The 25319-nt window shown below is 37.3% G+C and overlaps 1 protein-coding gene across 3 annotated transcripts in view; it reads left to right on the top strand.

Annotated features, from left to right (window-relative positions):
- KCNH5 (potassium voltage-gated channel subfamily H member 5) overlaps positions 1–25319 on the top strand; it is a 256818-nt gene that overhangs the window by 168127 nt on the left and 63372 nt on the right. For all 3 annotated transcript variants that reach the window (XM_070733245.1, XM_070733255.1, XM_070733236.1), the window contains exon 8: positions 12267–12466. In XM_070733245.1, coding sequence (XP_070589346.1) covers positions 12267–12466 — 200 coding nt within the window. The remainder of the gene's footprint in view (positions 1–12266; positions 12467–25319) is intronic.

Here is a 25319-nt window from a genome sequence, read left to right as displayed (position 1 = left end):
TGTCACAAAACGTGTCATGTTGCATTTGTACCCAAAACATGAAATACTCTTTTCCCACAAGACAAATGGCTAAATGTCATTGTTCTGGGGAGGTGAATACATTTTTTGGGGGGAAATGGGGCACATTTACTGACCTATTTTCATTTTCTAAGGATGTAGAACAGAGAGACATTAATGAAAGTCAAGATGATATTACAGAATGGTTTACTTGATAGCATGCAAACTCCCCCTCCAAGTTTTTTTTTAATTATAAGAAGCTTATCTTCTTCTTCTTTTTCAATTGTAAGAAGCTTAAGGCAGTGACTCTAATAGGAGCCAAGAATGGGGCCTGTGATCACAGCAATGCCGTAAAAGTGACCCTCGACTTACAACCTTTCTGTTCAATGTTACAACAGCACTGGAAAGAGAGATTTGTGATTGGTCCTCATCAGTGGTGGGTTATGCATTTTTTTTACCACCAGCCCCCACGTGTGCTCCTGAAGCTTCTGTGTATGTGCCGAAGCATCCCAGGTGGGTGGGCGGAGCTTCCCGCCACCAGTGCTATCAGTTCTAAGAACCGGTCCAAACCGGGAGCAACCCACCACTGGTCCTCAATGTCCCCATATTTATGTGATCAAAATTTGGCCATTTGACAATTATTTATGATGACTGCAGCATCATGAGGTGATGTGATCACCATTTGTAATCTTCCTGGGAACTTCTGACAAACAAGGTCAGTGGGAGAGGAAAGCTGAGTTCACTTAACATACACGATAGAAAAAAAAGGTTGTAAAATTAGGTGAAGCTCGCACATCAATGGGACTGCTTAGTGATGGATGTTCTGATCCCAATTGTCATCCTAAGTTGAAGACTACCTATATCTGAATTAAACCTGTATGGGATACCTAATATATTAACCAAGAGTCTAGCTTGTACAGAGGGGATATATTCAGGTGTGGGGTGGGTCCTCTTACCTTCCTACTGATGCGCTGCTTACACATTGCGATGTTTCATGCATGTGTGTACTCAATATGCTCACGCCCACATACCCTCATGCGATTTTACTTCTGTGTATGCACAGAGGGACAATTATCCTTCTGCGAATGCTCAGAGAGCAAAATAGTCTCTGAAAATTAGGGGGGAAAAGATGTCACTGTCCACAGACTGGCAAAGATAGCACCGGAGCTGTCGTTTGCAAATTGTGCAATAATGGGCCTCTACTGGAATGGCACATCAGACTGCACCAATAGGAAACAACCTCTGGTGGTGTTGTGGTTGGCTCTGGCCCAGCTCCTGCCCCAAGGAATGTGGAGGTGGATGCAGGGGAAACATCAACATGTTATAGGCCTGTTTTATTGTCGACAGAGTCAGGTAGTGCAGTTTCCTCAGGCAAAGAAGAAGGTAGGGGTGACTTGGAAGAGGGGCTTGGCACACAGCCCAGGAAGCCAATCTCCATAATCTTTGGTTGATTTGGATGAGGAAGTGTTAGACCCACGCAGGTGCAGAATTATGCATAGAAGAGACCAATTGAGGAAATATTACAGGAGATAAGAGAGGCCACCTGTGTTTGGGTGGGGCTCCAGTAATTAGAGCTGCTGATATAAATAGCAGCATGCTGGCTTGGGCCGTTGTGGAAGATTATCTGATTGTTGTTCTTCAGGACTGTGCCTTGCTGTTTCTGGATTTTGTTTGTTGATTTTTCACAACTTTGAAACCAAAGCAGAGCAAAGTGTGTGTGTTTCACTTCGTGGAAGAAGGAGGGCTGTGACGTTTCTTCACAGCTGCTAGCTAAGTACTTAAGGACTGATTAAGGGGATTGTACAGAGTACCAGATTGTTTTGGGATGAGTGCTTTTTGCAATACAAAAAGGGTGCTTTGTTTCTTTTGAATTTTTGTGATAAAGGACATTGTTTTTGAACTTTCAAATGTGTGTGTGTCTGAAATTTGTACCCTTGAATTTTCGGGAGACTCATTCCATAGAGCCCGGCAGAACAGGTGGGTTCCTCCCAGTTTGGACCAGATTGCCCAAACTTATTTTTATTTATTTATTTAAAAGGATAAAAGAAAAGATATAAAAATAGAGGAGAAGATATCTGAAAGGAAGAAAAGATAAAGGAGATAAAGGAGAGAGAATTGGATAGGGGATGGAAGGCACACTAGTGCACTTATATATGCCCCTTACTGACCTCTTAGGCACCTGGAGAGGTCAATCATGGATAGAACCTGGAGAGGTCAATCGTGGAAACTGTTAGCGACTTGCTGGTGATGGGAAAATGGTACCACAGATCCAATTTGGGTGGCACTGGTCTGTGGGCGCCGCCATATTTTTTGTGGAATTTTCAAAGGAATTTTACATCTTTGGATGGCATCTCTTCTTTCTCTGCTTCAAAAAGAGCCCTCCCACTCGCTCCCTGGCTAATACTCACCTTTATTTCTTCACCTGAAGCACAGCTGATAAGCACCTCAGCTGTGTTTCAGGCTGAATCCTGCTGCGGAGCATGCGCAAAAGTGAAATTTTAACTTGGGGATGAGCGTGAAATGTTGTGATGTGCAGCGGTAGACAAGGTTAGTGGAACCCACCCCTGGGTATAATGCTATTTGATGAAGCATTAGACATGATGTTTTTCCCCCTGGCAAAACACTTAGTGTCACCCAGATGCCAGTCCCCCCCCCCCCCCTGTCATTTATAAAATCTCCAGGGCAGGCACTATGAATCCGCAGACGTGTCTTTTGCAAGTGCTGGATTTTGCAAGTGCTGGGAGATTTTAAGAGGAAATTGCAGATGAGAGTATTGGTTGTGAAAGCTGAAGCCACTTTTGGCTTTTGCTAAATTCGGAGGGGAACAAAGTGGGGCTCAGAAGCAATGGAACTGCTCGTTTTGGCTTTTAGAAAGGAAGAAGACAGGTTAATTCATAGAGCAGCTTCAAGGAGCTGCTTTACTCAAGTGAACTTACATCAAAGTGAAGCCTCCCTTTGAAGATTTACACATCCTTAGCCCTGCTACATGAATAAACTTTAATATTATTTGACATTTTTAGTCAGATGGGTTACTGGAAGGCATATCAATTTTAAAGAAGCCTCACTGAAAACAATAGATCTACTCTCAAAATGATTAAAGTTGCCAAATATTCCTTTTCCTTTGCCTTAAAAAATTATTATCATAAGAAAGGTCCAAGGAAGAAACTCCAAAAACACATACAGAGAAAATATGATATTTTAATTTTCATACTAGATCCCAAAATTGTTCAAGCACAAAGAATTGGGGAAGTAATTTTTTCTGGGTTCTAACTGCAATCTTTTTAGTTTTCTTTTTCAGAGACTCAAACATTATCACTGATATTTATCAGGATCTCCCATATTTTGCTACTTCTATCCACATTTAACAAAATGGAGAATCCAAAGAACATCTTTGCCTGGAGTTATTCATAGAATACTAAATCCGCTAACATTTTGCAGGCCCGTCATAAGCAGTCCAAAAGACATTTTTTTATGAGTCAATCTGTAATTTGCTTGAAAACTTTGAATCAGAAGAAAAAGATAAATGGACCAGATTAGAGAGCAGAAATGTCAGTGCAGAACATTTTCAAATTAATTATTAGCAATCCAATCTGCTCGGCCACATAAATATTAATTCAATAGATCTTAATTTTATGGAGTTCAAAACTAAGGTCATAGTGCTCGTTGATGCAGATAGCATCCTACTTAGAATAATCTAACTGAAATCAATGAAGCTTAAGTTAATCATCCTTTACTGAAGGCTTATTGATTTCAGTGGATCAAATCTAATTAGGACACAAACAGTGTGGAGACAGACTTTTTAACTGCTCTTGCTGTGATGGTGTGGGTACTGTCTGATTATCAAATTTTCCTTCATCTTCTCTTCTAAGATATAAATGATACTTTCATAGATAGTACTCCATATATATTCTTGGTTTCCGTCTTACATTGCTTGGGAAAATCTTGAGATTGAATTATTTTGTTTGAGACCAGCTTTGAGCATATTGCTTTAAAAGATTTCCCACAGTCCTTTGCTTGTCTGAATAATGTTTTGGTTTGGCAGGAAATCCCCCCCCATGGGTGATTCAGTAGACAAACTAATAAAGAAAAGATCATAGCAGGTAGGAGATTTAGAAAGAGGAAAGGCAATACAGTATTACAAAGTTTTCTGTTAAAGGAACCTATTAAATGCAATGGGTCATATGCCAAAATAAATGTAGGATTGATCCAATTGTAATTTTTGTTCCAAGAAGCAAAATGTTTCCTCATAAATATGTGTTTTCAAACTTTGCAGATTCATGGTACTCTTAGTGCCTTAGTAATATCTTCCACAATGTCAAGTACCACTGTGTTTCCCTTGAAAATTTAAAATTCCCCACAGTGTCCCTGTGACTTTGCTACAGGGCACAATTTAGAAACCACAGCTTTTAAATGTTTATTATATAAATTTGTTTAATATACTTCCCTTGAAAATAACAAAAGACAGTAATTTTCACAAAAGAAGAACCAATTTAAACTTGCTGAAACAGCAAATATCTTTTTAATAGCCATTGATGTTATGGCTACTTTGTAATTGATAGAACAACTCTAATTCTCTGTTCAAAAAGTAAACAGCTTAGGACAGAGAACAGCTAAGTGGCCTCAGAACTGGACCTTTAATCTGATTCAACCCAGTATGTTGACTCCTTTAATCCCTAAGACTGAGTACTAATTACAGAATTTGAACAGATGTGTAAAGGTTTTAATCAAATCAGACTTTTTAAAATGCTCCCTATTTGAATACTGATTAAGGCTCCTAATGTTTGTTGTACAATTCTGTGGAACCTTTAGATGTTGTAAACTCATACCTTTCTCTCTATATTGCTGGAGTCTCTATATTCAAAAAAGTGCAAGTACTGAAGGATAGTTTTATTCTGAATAATGAACCACAATGTTGCAACATGAGGCTACAAGCTGAATGTCCATGGAAGGATACACATATTAAGTAGATGGGAGTGGGAGATTTTAGGAAAATCCCAACTAACAATTATCTATCTATCTATCTGTTTGTCTGTCCGTCCATCCATCCATCCATCCATCCATCCATCCATCCATCCATGTATTTATTGTATGGCATATCATACATGGACTACCAATATATATTAACATTTGATCTAGATTAGTGGAACATAAATGTTACAAAAATATATGTTCGAATGCCAATATTTAGGCCATCTAACCATTGAAACACAGCTGAAATCAGATATTTGACCAGTATGTGCCCTCAGATTATAGCTGGTCACAAAGTGATTTAGTTTGATGTGGGGCCCTGTAGTCATACTGAGGTAAGGGTACTATGCCCCATTTAGCCAGAGAATCCTGGCAGATGCCATGTAAGATGCAAATCCTATTCAGCGTTGTCCATCTGATGTAGTAGTTCAAAGCTATGCACCTTTTTTGTGGTGTCATTAATATGTTGTGTGAATTCGAGTCTTCCTGTTGATAAATGAGGAAGGTCAACATGCACTATTAGGAGTAAGTTAACAATAAATAAATATTACATAACTTAAAATAATAAATAATAAGCTGCTAATCTTGCTAATGCCAAGAATGCCAAGTAGCCAAATAGTCACTGCAATTGACACTGGAATAATTTATTAGATTTGTATGCCGCCCCTCTCCGCAGACCCACAGGAATAGTTATTTGCTAAAGCTGGGAACCAAGGATTTGTAGATAGAAGCTAAGAAACTAACCAATTTAAGATATATTATAAAATATTATTGTCTTAGTACAGACATCTATTTACTTAGGAAAATATTGTTTCATTTATCTTGTCCCTTAATAGAATATCAAAATAGTATTAATCAAATCAATTAACTGATGGAAGATAGCCAATTAGATCTACAATGAAGAAATGGCTTGTAGAAATGATGGAATTTGCAGGGATTTAACAGTAACAGAGTTAGAAGGAAATTTAGTCCAATCCCCTGCTCACACAGGAGACCTGTACTAGGGATTTGAACTGCTGAACTGCCAAACTTTCTGATCAACAAGTTCAATGTCTTAGCCACTGAGCCACCTAGTCTGGCTCAGAAATGGCTAAATTATTTTTTTTTTAAAAATCAGAGAAAAACAATGTCTGCGTTTATGGATGACTGAAAAACCCTTATAGACTTTTGTTTTGCATAAATGGAGAAAATTTGTTTTTGATGTTTTGATGATTAGGAAAAAAATGGTAATAGAAAAAACAAGTTATATATTATAGTGTACTTATATTTGCTGAAGAGGAAATTGTAAACTTCTTTCTATTTCTTTTCTCCCTCCCTTCCTCCCTCCTTCCTTCCTTCCCTCCCTCACTCCCTCCTCCTCTGTATTAGCTTGTGTTAGTTTTTAAGTGTTCTATAAAACTTTTAATTACACTTGTTAAAAAAACCAGAGCCAATTAAATTGCCTATGCCCATAAAGAGAGTTTGTAAACCCACCCATCTCCAGACTTTGTCGTAGGGGCCACCAATACCAACATTTATTAATAAAATGAATTTTCACAGATGAAGGCAAATATTCCAGGATAATGTTGTATGAGCCAATCTGGGTTGATCACCGGTCAATCTGGGTGACCAACTCAGATTGGGTCCTGCAAAATAAATGTTCTTCAGTGTAGTTTGGTATACAGTTTAAATAAACATCTTAGGGGGGGGGATTCCAACTGTAAATGTAATAAATAATTACATAAGGCATCAGAGATCAATTGACTCCTTTACTAACCCCCCCCAAAGCCCAAAATCTATGTACCCCCCCAGTTAAATTAAGTTTAAGTGTGAAAATTGAACCTTGTAAAATCCACAGATTCATCAAAGCTGAATTTCCATGTAGGGATCTTCTATGATTTAAGCATACAGTATAATCTCACAAAAGTCCTTATGAGATTTCTGGGTAAGACTGATAATATTTTCATTGTCGTGAGATTTGACTAATTAAAAAATGTAGATCATACTGCTGATTCAGTGAGTTTGGGAAATGTAGATCTGCTAAATTAATATTCAAATGTGAGCTGACCAACTTTCTTTCATATCCATGACTTTAGATAATACAGAAAGCTCTGCAATATTTATATCTTTAACTCACGAAACATGACAAGTGGGTTGAGAGAATGAAATTAGCATGCTGGTATCAATTTAATATAAAGTGCATTAGTAAATTCAATGAGGAGAGAGAAAAATGACCATCACAAATGTTTTAAATTGGCTACAGTGATACGTGGCCTCTGTCATTTTTGGGTAGCTACTTCCCCATGATTTTATTTTTATATGTTCTAACAGACTTTGACTCAGGAGGTGGATTCATCTAGCATGCTGAATTGGCTACTGTATTAAAGATTTTTTTTTTAGTTTCTACTTCTAGTTCCAGGTGTGTAACCTAGTTAAATGAGCTAGTTTGGCAACATATACTAAGCTATAGACAGACTAATTAAAATTAGAATGCTAACAGTTGTGTCTTTGACAGAATGGGCCACATCATTGTATTCTAAACCAGCAGTAGCTTCCAAGTAGTCTTTTAGTGCAGTCCTTTGTACAGTAGTCATTGGAAAGGTAGGTGACTAAATTATGAATGTTCTCACAGGGCTTTGGGCTCTGTCTGTCTCCCCCATCAATAGCAGCTAGAAATGATCATGAAGAAAAAAGGAGAAACTCTCACTCCCAATACCCGAGGCAATCCATGATTAGTGATATCGTAGCCTATAGAGAAATCAAGCAGGACCAGGAATGTTACAACTCTCCATTCTTGTCCTGCTACAGGTCATTGACAAGTGAGATCAATGCCGGAAAAAGCATCAGAGTGGAAAAAGTCCAGGAGTTACAAAATATGTTTAGGAGATCTTAAAAACTGTTGCATGCATGTAATCTGTTGGTTTTTCTGTGCTTGGGTCCTATTCAGGGGTGGGCTACTGCCCGGACGGGGAGAGGGGGAACGCAGTGGGGTAGCGAAAATGGAGCTCTACCGCAGAGCACCCAATTTGCACTGAAAGACGTTGAAAGAAAATGCAGGGCGTCCTGCATAAGCCATGCCCACAGTGTGGTGGTAAAATTTTGGTAGCCCTTCACTGGTCCTATTAATGATATCCCAAGAATCCAATGTTTAGACACGAAGGTAGAAGACATGGGGAATAGAGGAAAATACTTTCATTTGTCTAAAATGGCAGCAGCTCCTGGAAAATTACATTTTCTAAGGATCAGTTGCAATTAATATACCCAAACAGCAGATAAAATCTTGAAAAGAGAAAAGGGGGGGGCGGACTCAGTGTTTTAGAATAAAGGTGAAGTTTATATATCTGAAAAAATAGCTCACTTTATTTCCCAACTGATTCAATCACAGATGAGGAAACTTTCCTGTAATGGCTGTTCTTCTTTCCCCAGAAGTCCTGGTGAGGACTGTATTATGTGATCTAGTGGCATGAGCTAGGAAAAATACCTTCAGGACCGCCTTCTGCCGCATGAATCCTAGCTACCGATTAGGTCCCACAGAATTGGCCTTCTCCGGGTCCCATTGACAAAACAATGCCGTCTGGCGGGGCGCATGGGGAAGAGCCTTCTCGGTGGTGGCCCCGACCCTCTGGAATCAACTCCCCCTTTGCTGCCAGGCATGGGGAAATTGATTCCCCTCGGCTGCTCCGTTTTATGTATGGTTTGTTTGGGTTGTATGAGTGTCTTTATATCAAGGGTTTTTTATTGTTTTGCTTTTTAATCATTGGATTTGTATTTTGTATTGCTGTTGTGAGCCACTCTGAGTCTTCGGAGACAGGTGGCATAGAAATCTAATTAATAATAATAATAATAATAATAACAACAACAACAACAACAAGTGGGTTGAGAGAATGAAATTAGCATGCTGGTATCAATTTAATATAAAGTGCATTAGTAAATTCAATGAGGAGAGAGAAAAATGACAGTCACAAATGTTTTAAATTGGCTACAGTGATACCTGGCCTCTGTCATTTTTGGATAGCTACTTCCCCATGATTTTATTTTTATATGTTCTAACAGACTTTGACTCAGGAGGTGGATTCATCTAGCATGCTGAATTGGCTACTGTATTAAAGATTTTTTTTTTTAGTTTCTACTTCTAGTTCCAGGTGTGTAACCTAGTTAAATGAGCTAGTTTGGCAACATATACTAAGCTATAGACAGACTAATTAAAATTAGAATGCTAACAGTTGTGTCTTTGACAGAATGGGCCACATCATTGTATTCTAAACCAGCAGTAGCTTCCAAGTAGTCTTTTAGTGCAGTCCTTTGTACAGTAGTCATTGGAAAGGTAGGTGACTAAATTATGAATGTTCTCACAGGGCTTTGGGCTCTGTCTGTCTCCCCCATCAATAGCAGCTAGAAATGATCATGAAGAAAAAAGGAGAAACTCTCACTCCCAATACCCGAGGCAATCCATGATTAGTGATATCGTAGCCTATAGAGAAATCAAGCAGGACCAGGAATGTTACAACTCTCCATTCTTGTCCTGCTACAGGTCATTGACAAGTGAGATCAATGCCGGAAAAAGCATCAGAGTGGAAAAAGTCCAGGAGTTACAAAATATGTTTAGGAGATCTTAAAGACTGTTGCATGCATGTAATCAACAACAACAACAACAACAATAATAATATAATCGAGCTGCAACGACTCTGGCATAAGCCAGTGAAAGTGGTCCCAGTGGTACTTGGCACGCTGGGCGCAGTGCCAAAGGATCTCAGCGGACATTTGAAAACCATCGGAATTGACAAAATCTCCATCTGTCAATTGCAAAAGGCTGCTTTACTGGGATCGGCAAAGATAATTTGCCACTACATCACGCAGTCCTAGGTGCTTGGGAAGCGCCCGACTGGTGATGAAATATGAAATCCAGCATAGTGATCTCGTTTGCTGTGTTGTATTGACATAATAATAATAATAATAATAATAATAATAATAATAATAATAATAATTTATTGCCAATTCAAATGCAGAAATTATAATAAGACTACAAAAAAGAAGCAAAATAATGTATTTCACTTGTCTCTTTGTGGTTCTCAAATTTTATATTCAGCAGTACTTTATTATAGGTGGTCTTTGACGTATGACCACAATTGAGTCTTCACTTATAAGTCTTGTTAGTAATTAATAGCACTTAGCAATAGCACTTAAAATTTATATAGCACTTCACAATGCTTTTACCACTTCACAGTGCCTTCTAAGTGGTTTAAAGAGTCAGCATATTGCTCCCAACAATCTGGGGCCCCATTTTTATTGACCTTGGAAGGATGGAAGTCTTGAGTCAACCTTGAGCTAGTGAGACTTAAACTGCTAAATTGCTGGCAGCGGACAGTTAGCAGAAATAGCTTTGTTCTAACCACTGCAGCTCTTTTTAAAAAAAATAGTTTTTATTGAATATAAACATTTAAAAATATGTTAAAATACAAACAAAACAAACAATATGTTTAGAAATATACATATAAAACCTCCTAGGATAAATTGTCTTAACGTTAAATTTTCATTTATATATAATTCTTATAAACTGTATTTCCTTTACAGTTTTTCTCTATAAATCTGTTAGTAAATATGTCTATCCATTATATCCAAACTTATAAACTCCTATAGTCAGTAATGGGTTGCTGCCCCCATGGGGTGGAATACAGTGGGGTAGTAAGTTTATGCACTATTTATTGAATATTTAATAGAGGGTTTTTTATTGTCCTTCCTTCTCTAGTACGTTAGTATGATCCTTAATTACTTTTAAAATAGGAAGTAATTAAAAAGTATGTTTCACCCATAAACGCTTTAATCATTTTCATCATGATCTAGAACTGAACTTTTATAGAAATTAAAGAAAATTGAGCACTTGCCTAATCTGTTATCATACTGAACCTTGTGGATTCAGTACAAAACCTTAAAATGTTACTGTGCTCCTCAACAAACAATGCTGTCTATCATTTGTCTTTTTTGTGGCTATTCAAATAATGTGACTTAATCAATTGAAAAAGTGTCCAAGCGTCTATTTGAAAACTTATCTTGGGAGCCACTCCCACCCAGTCACCTGACCTTTAAGCCACCCCCCAGTCACTTGATTTTCAAGCCACTCCCACCCGGTCACATGATCATCAAGGCACACATTTTTTTCTAATTTAATCGGTATGGTTTGGAACAACTATATTAATTTTGGCAATATGGACACCTTAATTGTAGCAATTCTCCCTACCACTGCAGCTCTTGTTTATCAGATTGCAAGATGATGCAATTGCCTGTAAATATGGGCTGCTTACCAAGGGACATGAAAATTTTGGGAGGCCAGCTGTTGGAACTTTGAATTCAAACCCTAAGTATCTTTTTGTGGAAGTCTGCCATAACTTAAATGATTGTTAAATGATCAATCATAAGTTGATGCATATCTGAACCCCTGATGACAAGGACCTCTGACTCAATGAGCAACTTCCTAACTTGAAATAATAACAATGTTCTTTTTATAGTGTTAGAAATATAATAATCCATTCAATTAAACAATGTCATTATTTCAAGGAGAGATCATAGTTGTGTAAACTAGTTCAATATGTACCTTCAAACACAGTTGGTTTTAATCAGATTTTATTTTCATACCATTTATTTGTATTACATATATGTTCACTACAGTGGTAAAATATTTATAGTATACTATTCAACGTATCTTCCTGTATGACAGGAAGAGGGTAGAGGTCAGAAGAAACAATAATATTAAATAAATGAGAAAGATTTGCACAAGTACCCAGTGATGTCAAAATGACTCTGTCTAACCTGAAGTTCCAGAAAATGAAACATCACCTCAGAATGAAAAGCTATTGTGAATGGCAGGTAGCTCCAATTTGGATGGAAAAACTTTGTCATTTATTCTGCTTTATCATGTTTATCTGTTTTTACCACAGAATGAATTAGGCCCATTATGTTCTCCCTTTGATCTGAACATCATTTACTTCTGTCTTAGTCCACCAGATCTAAGTCTTCGGCCTGCCAAGCTCTATCTTTTAGGTCTCATTCTATCTGTCAGGATTTGAGAGTTATAGAATATCTGATGGCTCTGTTGCAAACTCGTGGCACTCTAAATAACTTTCCTCATGTGTTTTCTGAATCTACTGTCTCCACTTGCATCTTGCTCCAGAATTGCCATTAATATATTTTCCTAGCTCAGCTCAGCATCAAATTGACTGCAACCAAAATGTTCGATGAAACAATGAAGGAAGCTTTAGCATTGATTAAACTGCTGGCAGTTTGTGTCTCTTTGCTGGTTTTTAATTACTCTTTTGGCTCTCTTCCAGCTCTTCTTTATGCAACTATTTTTGGAAACGTCACTACAATTTTCCAACAAATGTACGCCAACACCAATCGCTACCATGAGATGTTGAACAATGTGAGGGATTTCTTAAAGTTATATCAAGTCCCCAAAGGCCTTAGTGAACGTGTCATGGATTATATTGTCTCCACATGGTCAATGTCTAAAGGGATCGATACAGAGAAGGTACGAATGTGTGAGTGAAACTCCAGGGGTAGAACATTTGAACATTAGATAATTTACTAAACACAAAAGAAATGGTGTCAATATGCAATTTTCATGTCTATTCATAGAAACATAGAAGTCTGACGGCAGAAAAAGACCTCATGGTCCATCTAGTCTGCCCTTATACTATTTCCTGTATTTTTATCTTAGGATGGAGATATGTTTATCCCAGGCATGTTTAAATTCAGTGACTGTGGATTTATCTACCACGTCTGCTGGAAGTTTGTTCCAAGATCTATTACTCTTTCAGTAAAATAATATTTTCTCATGTTGCTTTTGATCTTTCCCCCAACTAGCCTCAGATTGTGTCCCCTTGTTCTTGTGTTCACTTTCCTATTAAAAACACTTCCCTCCTGAACCTTATTTAACCCTTTGACATATTTAAATGTTTGAAATAATCTTATTATGATGATGCATGACTCAAAAAGGGGGTGAAATATAAAAATAGAGTTCAGAAGCAATACAAGACACTTAAAATAGCATTGCATTCTTACGGTGCTGCTCCTCATGGGTGATGCGATTCAGAGATGGTTTGATTGACTCATACAGACAGACCAGAAGCAAAGTGGCAGAGAATGACATCTGTACAGTACATAGTAGGAGCAGCCTTGTTTTAACCACTTCTTTGGCCCTTCAAATATCTTCTGGATATTGGCCTCAAAGTGAAAATGTAGACAAGAATGCCTTGCCTTGCATCAACATTCAAGAGCTGCAGTGGCACAGTGGTTAGAAAGCAGTACTGCAGGCTACTGCTGCTGACTGCCGACTGACTGCAATTTGGCAGTTCGAATATCACCAGCCTCGAGGTTGACTCAGCCTTCCATCATTCTGAGCTTGGTAAAATGAGGACCCAGATTGTTGAAGGAAATATGCTGACTTGTAAACCACTTAGAGAAGGCTGTAAAAAAAACTATGAAGTGGTATATAAGTCTAAGTTCTCTTGCTATTACTTTTCACAAACCCAAAGATGTCACCTTTGCTTTTACCCTGAGATTCTGCCATCACAAGGCTGCTTTGTACAAACTTGCTCTGGTTTTTCATCTTTGATTCCCAACTTTCTCCATCAGGAAATACTGTAGATTCACGCTACTGGTAACAAGTACTCAATGCCATCTTCTTTCAAACTATTCTTGGGAATGTGGAGAGATTAAGATTGGGATGAATAGGACCAAAATACCGTATATATTTCTTTAGACTTTTCCACAACTTTTTTATTATAAAATTATTTTGCATAACTTTTCCTTCAAGCATTAATTATTGGCAATAGATATGTGATGATTCTGGCAGTTTCTTCATGTTTTTGTGTAAATTCATATACCCTAGTATGCATTCTGTGTGGCATTTCCATTCACTCACTATGCCTTCTGAAAGTCATTGCATGAAGCAAGTATAATTGCACGCTTATTCTTTCTCCATAGCTGCATAGGAAAAGTAATGCAATGCAACATTTAGCTGGAATTTATTTTGGTGAGCCATGAAAACAAATCCTGCCACCTTCACATCCAATCTCTATTTCAAAAGTAAACTCATTCTTTACAGTGAAATTCATTACATTACAGTATTATCCAATGCTGATTTAGATAATACATTTCCGCAGCACATTGCTCAGTTATTAGAAATTTAATTCCATTCTTTACAATTCAAATAATAAAAGGATCAGGGAGCAATCACAAGTGCCTACAATAGAAAAAATATCTCTATATTTAAAGTGTTTGCAATAGGGTTCCTATGGTGACAGAAAAATTATAATCAGAAATGTGAGAGTTTAAAAACAACTGTTGGCCCATAAAAGGTAGATATTCTTAAAATAGTTTATATGTTGTTGTCCATAAGTAAACAAATCAAACTTTATAAAGAAACGATTATAGCTTTAGGATGACATTAAATCAGAAGTGAGCAAATTGTTCTGACCAAGTGCTTCATTTAAGTTTTGTTTAAAACGCCAATAATTACACTAAAAGAGAGGGGGGGGAGAGAGAAGCAATGAGAGAAAGCAGGGCTCAATCTTTGAACCATGTAAAAGAGAAAAAGAGTTTTGCCCAGGACTTCTGGTATTGCCTTTTAGTTTGACAAATAAATACAACTATTTAAAATGGTGTCCATGTTTGATTCTCTTTATTTGGCTTGAGTATAATATATCTTGTGAATTATATCATAGATGATTTTCCACATCTGTGATTTTGTCATGGAAAATGGAGTACTGTACAAAAGATGAACAAACAGCTTTCTAATACCTTTTTGCAAATAATAGCAGCAATGTATTGCATGTATGTTTTTTTGTGTGTGTATGTGTAAAAGAGAGACCATGATTTGGATGTAGGTGCGGGGTGGTAATCTTTCATTCTCTATTGTTTTCCAATTTAACTCAAGCTTATATAGTCAGATCTTGTACCTAACCATATTTAGTCCTGAGATACAAGATCTGGAAAATCTATTATTTTACAATGAAGTATTTAGTTAGCTGATGTAATCAAAGCAATCTAACAAGATTTCTTAGATAAGACATAATGTCTTCAGCTCCAATTACCAGAAATGAAATTATTATTTTATGGTGGTTCAGCTAAATCAGTAGAAAGGAATATATTCCCTAGTTCCTATATTGGGAATCTTTATTTAAAAGAAAAAACAAAGTTCACAGACAGTGTGAAATACTTCCATTTGAATAAATCTTCATACTGCTTGTTGATGACCACTTAGATCTTGGACAAAAATTATGGAGGCTGCATGTATCTTATAGTTCTTGGGCCATCCAGGGAAGCTCCTTACATAATTGGTGGCCATAATTGGTGGTCATTTTTCTATAGAGAACAATTTTATAAAATGAAATTATCATTTTATATCTGAACTTCTCAGAGATTTAAATATGAGCTTTCTGCCTCATCTTTTTACTTAAGTTATTATGATATGGTTTTCTACTATGAGATGCTTGAAGTTTATTTGCTCAGCAATTCTTTTATAAAATGAAAAAAATGTGTGTGTGTATGCATACAATGTTTATTTTTGTGGAAAATATGGAAAACTATTATGAAGAATTGGTTGCAATAAATATGTATAGTCTATATTAGGTAAGCACATATTAAATAGCTGCAGGCTATAAAATGAGTAGAATAAATTGGAGCACATATTAAATAACTGCAGATAAAAATGAGTAGAATAAATTGGAGATGTGAAAAGTTAAAAACAGAGCAATGGATACATTTTTGTTATATGCCTCTTCTCTATTTTTCATCTTGAGTTTCTCAGGGAATATGGTAGTTAACAGAGGTTCGTCTAGTCAAACGGTTCTCATCTATTTTCTAATGATGCTGCCAACGTTTGATTCTTTTTTATTTATTTTAATATTTTGATCCTATTCACAGCAACCAAGACATAGGCCTAAACACTACATTGAAATAAAATTATTAAGTCATCATTAAATAAAACCTTAAGAAGGCCATTTGTGGGTGCATACATTTCCCATCTTGCATCAAAGTAAATTGTTTTTACTTCATTTTTAGATTAAATTACTACCAGAGTTGGTAGGGAGCTTGTAGGTCATATAGTCTAACCCAGTGATTTTCAACCTTTTTTGAGCTGCGGCACATTTTTTACATTTACAAAATCCTGGGGCACACTACCAACCAAAATGACACAAAATGACACTCTAACACAGTACATATTATACATATAGTTGATAATATAGTTTCTAAATGTATTTATACTCACTTAGTGTGAAACCCCGGGCCTGTTTCGATGAACACAAAAGGGATATCCTGGTAGAAATGGTAGAAAGACACACAACAGTTCTCAGTCTCTCTCTGTTTTTAGTTTTTATCGCACTCAACTTTGAGAAGCTCAGCTAACATGGTTAAAAATGGGAGCAATGTCTGCGGAGAGGGACTGCATACAAATCTTATTGTTATTAATGTCAAAATAGCTTTGTTAGCCAGAATGGGGAACTCCTTGGCAAGAGATAACTAAAAACTGTCCAAAGGAAGATCAGCAAATTTTAGCTTTATGAGAGGCGGCCTGCTATTGGTTCATCGCTAGTGGCCGGGATGAATCCTAGAAGGTGATTGGTCAGTGACCGTTCCCTGTGCCCCCACTCTTCCTGTCGCTGATAGCTGGAGGGATTGTGAGGGGAATGTTTATGTTCGGATGGAGGTGGCTGGCAGCAGGCCGGATAAATGGCCTCTGCTGGCCGTAGTTTGGGGACCCATGTTTAATTTCCCCATGGCACACCTGACCATGTCTCATGGCACACTAGCGTGCCACGGCACACTGGTTGAAAAACACTGGTCTAACCTCCCACTCAAGCAGGAGTCCCTACACCGTTTCAGAAAAATGGCCATCCAATCTCCTCTTGAAAGTCTCAAGTGTTGTTGCTCTCAGCATGGAAAGCTCGGCTAAGAAATAGATTTCATCTTCTAGCTTATCATCCAATAAACTTCATGGAAGATCTAAGACAGCAGTCAATCTGCATTTCCATCTAAATATTTATTTAGAAAACATAATTAATTTGAAAAGTTCAACTGCGAAGACAAATCCGTTTTCAGACACCTATGTCGTGAATGTGGTGAATTTAAGTTTTGTTTTTTATTTTTAAATCCAACCCTATCTTAAAAACCAGTTTGGTCTAGTGGTTAAGGCACCACGTTAGGAGGTTATGAGTTCAAGTCTTGCTCTAACTATGAAAGTCAGTTTAGTGATCTTGGGCCAGTCACTCTCTCTCGGGTTAAGTCACCTCACAGGGCTGTTGTTGCACTGAAGTTAGGAGGAGGAAGGTGTGTTAGATATGTTTGCTGCTTTGAGTTAATTGTAAAATAATAAATAATACAGGTTAAATAAATAAAAATAAAATCAAGATACATTAAAATGCGTAAAGCAATCCACCAAAACCTGGCAATGTGGCCAAACATGCTCTTCAAATAACAACTCTTAAATGGCTATAAGAATGTTTACCAAATTCTTAATTCAGTAAAACACTTTCCTTGTCTATGAACATCTTAACTTTAATTGAAACACCCTTGACAGCAAGTGAAATATTAAATGCAACATCTCTAACTATGGAAAATAGCTCATAACACAGAGAACCTGTGTGCTCAGATGAGAGTAACAATTAAGAAAAATTGGTTGGAAAGAATAGTCTTTATGCTTCTTGGTTGCAGCGATGGAAAGGTCCAGATAAAGAAATTATGGAACATAATTATCTGATTGGACTATATTTACCATAATCCTCTCTTGATAGATTTCGATAGATGGATAGTTAGATGGATGGATGGGTGGATGGATGGATGGAAGGGAAGGAGGGTGGGTGGGAAGGAGGGAGGGCAGGAGAGAGGGAGGAAGGAGAAAGAGAACATTGGAGCTTTCATGTGGTTTTTTTAAAAAAAGTAGAAAAGAAAAGGCAGATCTATTCTTTCCTTTTGGCCAAAGTGGAAGAATGAGTTGAAATCCCAGAAAAAAGTTTGTTTTTAAGGAGGCTTCATTGCAAGACCAGCAGCTTGAGGTTGCCATATGAAAAGGCCTTTTTGTAGTGGTGGTAGTAGTAAAAAATTAGTTGTCTTCCCTTTGGAATGCATGTAATAAAGGACAGTGTTCATCTTCAAGAAATTATCAATGGCCTGTATTGGAACATGGGCAAGCTGATTGTATGGATCAGCCCTGAATTACATGGTAAGCAATTTACCATTTTATTTTAGTGCATCCATAGATCTGAAGCTATTGCTTCCAGGACGGGAATGGAGTATAGAAAAAATAATATGAGAAACATTAGATGTGAACTTAAATCAGGTCTCACTATTGTCCATTTAGCTTTACTGTAATTGGCACGGACTGTGTTCCCAGGCAGAAACCTGATCCCCCCCCCCATTGTTTAACCTAAGGGATGGACAAATCTGTCAATTCCATTTTTCATGTTTCATTTACTACGTAAAAATTTTGTTCAGTTCAGATTATTCATCAGTTTATGAATTTGATATCCAAAGATCTTCACAATATTTGTATCAATGTATATTGTATATCTTTTTGTTTTCCTAACCATATGACAATATTCGTGAAAGTATGAATCTTGGTATGTCTTACTGTTCTTTTATAGTTGACAGGGGCAACTCTAGCAAAAAATTGAAGCTTTATATAAAAAAACCTATTAAAAATTAAATGAAATCAATGTCATATCCTTTCCAAACTCTCATGGTCAAGGAAACAATTTGAAAACCATGGTATTTAGGAATGGATTTTTCCTTAAATTGGTGCAAGTATAATTTCAAAAAAGAGTGTGTTGCCTTGTAAACACAAAACATTTCTATTAAACTCAGCAGTTCTGACTACTTTATGGTACTTGCATTCTGGTCCCACAAATTTATATCAATATAAAAGATCTTGGTGGTTTTTTTCCCCAAATGAGAAACCACAATTCTTTTAAGAACCAATACTTTTTAGAAGAGTTTTGTTTGCTTGTGGTCATGCCTAACCACATACCAAAAGAGAAATGGCTTTTTTTATAGCCTTGCATTTAAGACAGTCAGCTTCATAAAATAAAAGAAATTTGGAAGACCGAAGCTTTAAAAGGATTTGTGTGGTCTTAATTTAATTTTATTTATTTTATTTAATCAAGCATGTATTAGATAACAGATATAAGTTTAACACAACTATGAATACATGAAATGGATACAAATAAAAGGGAACTTTAGGACAGGGAAGGTAGGCATGCTTGTACATTTATGCATGCCCCTTAAAGACCTCTTAGGAATGGGGTGAGGTCAACAATAGACAGTCCAAGAGTAAAGTTTGGGTATTTGTGGAAGAAACCACAGAATCAGGTAGTGCATTCCAGGCATTTACAACTCTGTTACTGAAGTCACATTTTCTGCAATCAGGTTTGGTGCAGTTTACCATAGGTTTGTATCTATTATGTGCTTCTGTATTGTTGTGGTTGAAGCTGAATTATTCATTGACAGGTAGGACATTGTAGCAGATAATTTTATGCACTACGCTTAGGTCAGACTGAAGATGGTGAAGTTCTAAGTTGTCTAAGCCCAACATTTCAAGTCTGGTAGCATAAGGTTGCGAGCAGAGGAGTGGAGGACTCTTCTTGTGAAATATCTCTAGATTCGTTCAATTGTATTAATGTCCGATATGCAATGCAGGTTCCAAACCAATGAGCTTTAATCAAGAATTGATCTAGCAAAAATTTTGTATGCCCCAGTGTTCTGCCGGCATGTCCCAACCTCCCGTAATTACAGGGTAATTAGTCCAAAAAGACACACACCACACAATAGAAGGAAAACCAAAAGTCTTTATCAACAGAAAAGCAGAAAAAACTCAATTTTTCAATGTCAAAAGGATTTTACATACAAGGCACAGGTTAAATGCAATCCAATTTCTCACCCAGTAACTGGCAAATTGAGTCCAATTCCAAAGTCCAGAAAGGCGACACACAGTCTTGAACAGGGAAACAGCAAAACCACAATCTTGACGAAACGATGAATCAGATAAACTTCCACAAGGCTAAATCAACACACTGCTCTTTTTATCTGCAGCACTAATTACAGCAGCCCCACCCAACCACAGGTGGCCTCACTTATCTCCTGTAATTATCCTTCAGTTCTCTCCTATGCATCACTCTACGCATGCGTGGGTCTGTCATAAGTTCTTGTTCAGAATCCAGGGATGATAAGGATGATTGATCTCCTCCTGGGCTGTCTGCCAAACTCCCCTCTTCCCTGCCACTCACGCTTCCTTCATCAGAGGAGACTTCATCGGGAGATTCTATCAGGAGCAAAACAGGCCTGTGGCATGTGGATGTTTCCCCCACATCCACCTCCACATTCCTTGGTGCAGGAGCTGAGCCAGAGCCAACCACAACACCTAGTTTGCAGTTCAATATTACTAGAGAAGAAGCTATGCAAGATTAGGTTAACAACTCTTAATACTTTTTGGCAATGTTATTACAGTGGGCTCTGGCACTTAGATCTTTAGAGATGAGCACTCTTAGGTCCTTGACAGAGTGAGGGTCGTCTACAAGGTTGTATCCGCTCAGCTTGAATTTTGTGTTTTAATTTTTTTTTTTGCCAATTGTTTGACCTTTCTGACAGATAGTCAAGGTCTTTTTTGTAGGGTAGCAGCATTGTCGGCAGGGTTGAATAGTTTTACATCATCAGTGAAGAGACCACAGTTGCTTATAATCTGAGTGTAAAGGTCATTTATGTAAAGTATAAAGAGTATTTATTTATTTTATTTATTTATTATTTAGATTTGTATGCCGCCCCTCTCTGTGTATGGATCCTAGAACACTTCCTTGGGCATCTGTTTTGTAATTTGCACAATTTATTCTTATTACAAATTTGTAATACAAATTTTACACTGACTGTTTTGTAATGGTACAGCTTGTTTTCTTATTAGACACCCTTAATTGATTTTTTAGAATTTTCTTAGTCATCTAGAACAATCCAACAAAGAAAATAATATTTTGAACATTTCAAATATTTCTTTTAATGAATGAAGACAAATATACCTGTCCCAGGATAATGTCGCAGGATCCCATCTGGTTCAGTCATCGGGACCAGAATTTTAAGTCCTCTCAGCTTTCAGATTTGTGCTGGAACCCATCCTCAGGGAACTTCTCTCTAGCAGAACATGTGTTTCCTTTAATGGTCTAAGCTACCTAAACATTAGAAGTTTAATTATCTTTAGTCAATACAAATAGCATTGTATTGAAAAATGCAATGCATTATGTATGTATAGGATACTACTACTACTATTACTACTACTACTAAACATTTTAACAGACTTTTGTCAGCTATCTCCCACCCTAAATTCAGCATCTCTTTATGTAGGTTATCATCACTGTCCAATTTTCCTTTTCACTTTTTATTGTCCCTGTTCTCTCTTGGGTGTTTCTCAGCTATTCCAGCCACTTATCTTAAACTGGCTGGCTGGGTTTAGAAAATGCTGAAGGAAAGGGAAACCAATATTGGATTCATTTCCTGTGGGATAGGAAACTTGCCTTTTCAATTTCAAGAGGAACATGAATGAAGAAGCAAACAAGTTATTTTCTCTTTTTTGGATTATTCCTAGTTTTTCCTCTGAGAGCCATATATTTATAAGACAGAGAGAGGGGGAGGGAGAAAGAAGAGAATAGAATAGAATAGAATAGAATAGAATAGAATAGAAGAGAAGAGAAGAGAAGAGAAGAGAAGAGAAGAGAAGAGAATATGAATTGACATCTGTCTATCTCTCGCTGGCTGAGAGCTGGCATGGGATAGTCGATAAAATCCTGGACTCTGAGTGGAGAGATGGGAGAGATCAAGCCTTCTCTGATACAGAAATCATTTGGCTGGCTGTCTCTTAGGTTTAGGCTGGGAAAAAGAAAAAAAAATCTGTCCCTAACAATACACCCTGGAGGCTTTCATCTTGCAGTTGATTGATTCATGATAATGATCATCATCATCATTGTCAAAAGAAGAACAACACTTACAGTTTCCATAATTTAAATAGAAATACAGGATACATCAGTATATGTCTATTTCAATCAGTGCAATTTAGTAATCTGGGAACTGCAGCTAGTTGCTCTGCGTACCTGTTCATTCAGCTATCCAGGTTTGCAAAGCTTCTGATCTTTCCCGATTTAGGTGTACCGTATTTAAAACTGATTTAATCAAAAACAGAACATTTTTAAATAGAGATTTTCATTGACAACTCTTTGAATAGAAGACTGTCCTCTGTAAAAACAAGAAGATATGTAATCATAAAAAACTATAAAATAAGATATGTAATCAACCTAAATTACAGGTATTCTTCAATTTACAACCATTTGTAAATTGAGGACCCAAATTGTTGGGGGGAAATATGCTGACTCTATAAACCACTTACAGGAGGCTGTAAAGCACTATGAAGCAGTATATAAGCCTTAAGGGATATTGCTATTTGATTAGTGACTGGTGCTGAAAAAACTCCAGTCTTTGCACTCATGTATAATCCTCCCACCTATGATTATTGTACCACCACTGCAAATAATTGCAATTTGGGTGCTTGGCAAGTGACTCCCATTTATGGTTGCAATGTCCTATGGTTAAATTTGTGACCCTTTTTGACAAGTTGTGAGCCAAAAAAACAAAGCCATTCAGAATAATGGGCTCACATTTACAACTAGGGTATTTATTTAACAATTGCAGTGATTCATTTAATGACCATCATAAATAGCATTGTAAAATCTGATCTGCTTTGATTTATGACCATAATGACTTATGATGGACATTCCAATCCCAATCTTCATAAATTGAGAACTGCACAGAGAGAGAGAGAGAGAGAGAGAGGGAGAGAAAGAGAGAGAGAGAGAGAGAGAGAGAGAGAGAGAGAGAGAGAGAGAGAGAGAGAGAGAGAGAGTAGTTGAACAGTAGGGCTCTCTATGATTCTACTTGTAAACTTGAACTGTTTCAATCATTCAGAGATAAAATATTATAGGTACTAACTGGGACATGCTGATTTTAACTTAGGTATATTACACTTAATTGTTAAAATAGATACAATGATGAAATCATCATACAAAGATCAAGAGAAAATTAATAGCAGAAATTGACATTCATATGCTTTTAGCACATACTGTACATGTCTCAGAATTTTGTAATACTATTCTAAACAGAATGAATAAAAAGGATTATATTTAATCTGTGCTCTGAAGAGGACACAAAAATTATTTGGTTTTTAACCTTGCCCTGTACATCCACTCAGGAATTCCCATCTGCTTCTAAAGAACAGGTTTAGGGGACATATATGTTGGAGACTAAAGGAGATAAAGGAAAACCCATATCATGCAAACATAAATGTTTGGTGAACTGCAAGCATGTCTATTAGGGAAAAAAAAGTATAAAAATGCATCTAATAGTCAAAAGTATACAACATGTAATTGAATAAGGAATACTAATTTACAAAGATGATTAGATCAAAATGAATGTAATATAAGTATGAGAGAAATAACATATCTGAAAAAAACATGGGTTTTCTTATAGGTTATTTTTTAAAGTCACCAATGTGAAAGATTGGGGGGGGGGAGAAACAGAATCTGAAAGATATAAAAGCTCATAACTTCTCCATCTGCATTTTAGGTCTGTTCTATTTTTTATCCCTATCCCCGTTGAGTGCAGAACTATGTTTACGAACACAAAGTATTACACTTTTTGGTAGCAATTATAACTGGCTTTTGAATAGTACACATTACCTGGCTTTGAGAAATGAACATGGCAGCTTGCTTGCTTAACTTGTGGAGGTGAAATGAGTTTCCCTGGAGGGAAAAATGCTTAATATATTAGGGTGGACCATGGAAAACATTTATCCAGCAACTAATTAGTTTCGTAGCAATTTCAGCCACAAAATCACTGGAGAGCGAAACATAGCAGTAGTTGATCAATCCTGACAACACTGCAAGGCATATATTCAAAACCAGTGTCAATGTCTTCTGCTCTGTTTTGCTGTGTATCTCCCAGACCAACTGGGAATTGAAACAAAATTTGCTGAGATTAATTTGAAACACATACCTCCTTGACAATGTTGGATTGGAAAGAACACTGAAAATTAAGAAGGAAAAAGCTGTTTATGAACTTTAAAGAGAATTGAGGATTTTAGCTTCCCACGAAGTATGGAAAGTTGAAATGTCAGAGGGAGGAAGAGGAAGGGATGTTAGCTGGCCTTGTGATTTGGAGGACTCATGTAAGCAAATGTTGAATGTAGAGAACAATTTTCGTTGGGATCCAAGGGGGAGCAAGTCTGGGGGTTTCATTGCAACTGATCAAAGGCAGGAAGGAAAGTTACTCCTAATTGTTACTGCTCACATTACCAAATGAGATGATTACACAGAAATCACAAAGGCCAAAAAAGTGCCTCTGCTCTTCAGAAACATAGAAAATAAGAGAACTTTTTGCCATTTTTTAAAGATAATACAGTGATACCTCGTCTTACAAACGCCTCATCATACAATCTTTTCGAGATACAAACCCGGGGTTTAAGATTTTTTTTGCCTCTTCTTACAAACTATTTTCACCTTACAAACCCACCGCCGCCACTGGGATGCCCCGCCTCCGGACTTCCGTTGCCAGCGAAGCACCTGTTTTTGTGCTGCTGGGATTCCCCATGGGAAACCCCACCTCCGGACTTCCATGTTTTTGTGATGCTGCAGGGGAATCCCAGCAGTGCAAAAATGGGTGCTTCAATGGCAACGGAAGTCCGGAGGTGGGGTTTCCCAACAAGGGGAGCCTCAGTGAAATCGCAGCATCACAAAAATACAGAGGTCAGGAGGTGGGGTTTCGAGGACTTCGGTGTTTTTGCGATGCTGCAATTCCATTGATGCTCCCTTCACTGGGAAACCCCACCTCCGGACTTCCGTGGCCAGCTAAGCACTCGTTTTTGCAATGCTGGGATTCCCCTACTGGGATTCCCTTGCAGCATAGCAAAAACACAGAAGTCCGGAGGTGAGGTTTCCCATGGAGGGGAGCCTCAGTGGAATCCCAGCAGCTCAAAAACGGGCGCTTCGGCTTGCAAAAGGGGTGAGTTTTGGGCTTGCATGCATTAATTGCTTTTCCATTGATTCCTATGGGAAACATTGTTTCATCTTACAAACTTTTCACCTTAAGAATCTCATCCCGGAATCAGTTAAGTTTTGTAAGACAAGGTATCACTGTACAATGCAATTTTTGTCCACGCTCAACTCTAATCCATTGTTTTGGGTTTTTAAATTTTTTTTAAATCTGAATGAAATTTGGATAGATTGCAACTCCAAAATGGGCAGAGTGGACCCTACTGTTGTCTTGTGATAATTAACTGGCCAGCCAAACTCTAATTA

This window comes from Erythrolamprus reginae, chromosome 1 (assembly GCF_031021105.1).
Source record: "Erythrolamprus reginae isolate rEryReg1 chromosome 1, rEryReg1.hap1, whole genome shotgun sequence".
In the NCBI taxonomy this organism is placed as follows: Eukaryota; Metazoa; Chordata; class Lepidosauria; order Squamata; family Dipsadidae; genus Erythrolamprus; species Erythrolamprus reginae.
The sequence above is the reverse complement of the archived record's forward strand: the minus strand, read 5'-3'. Positions and strand labels throughout refer to the sequence as shown.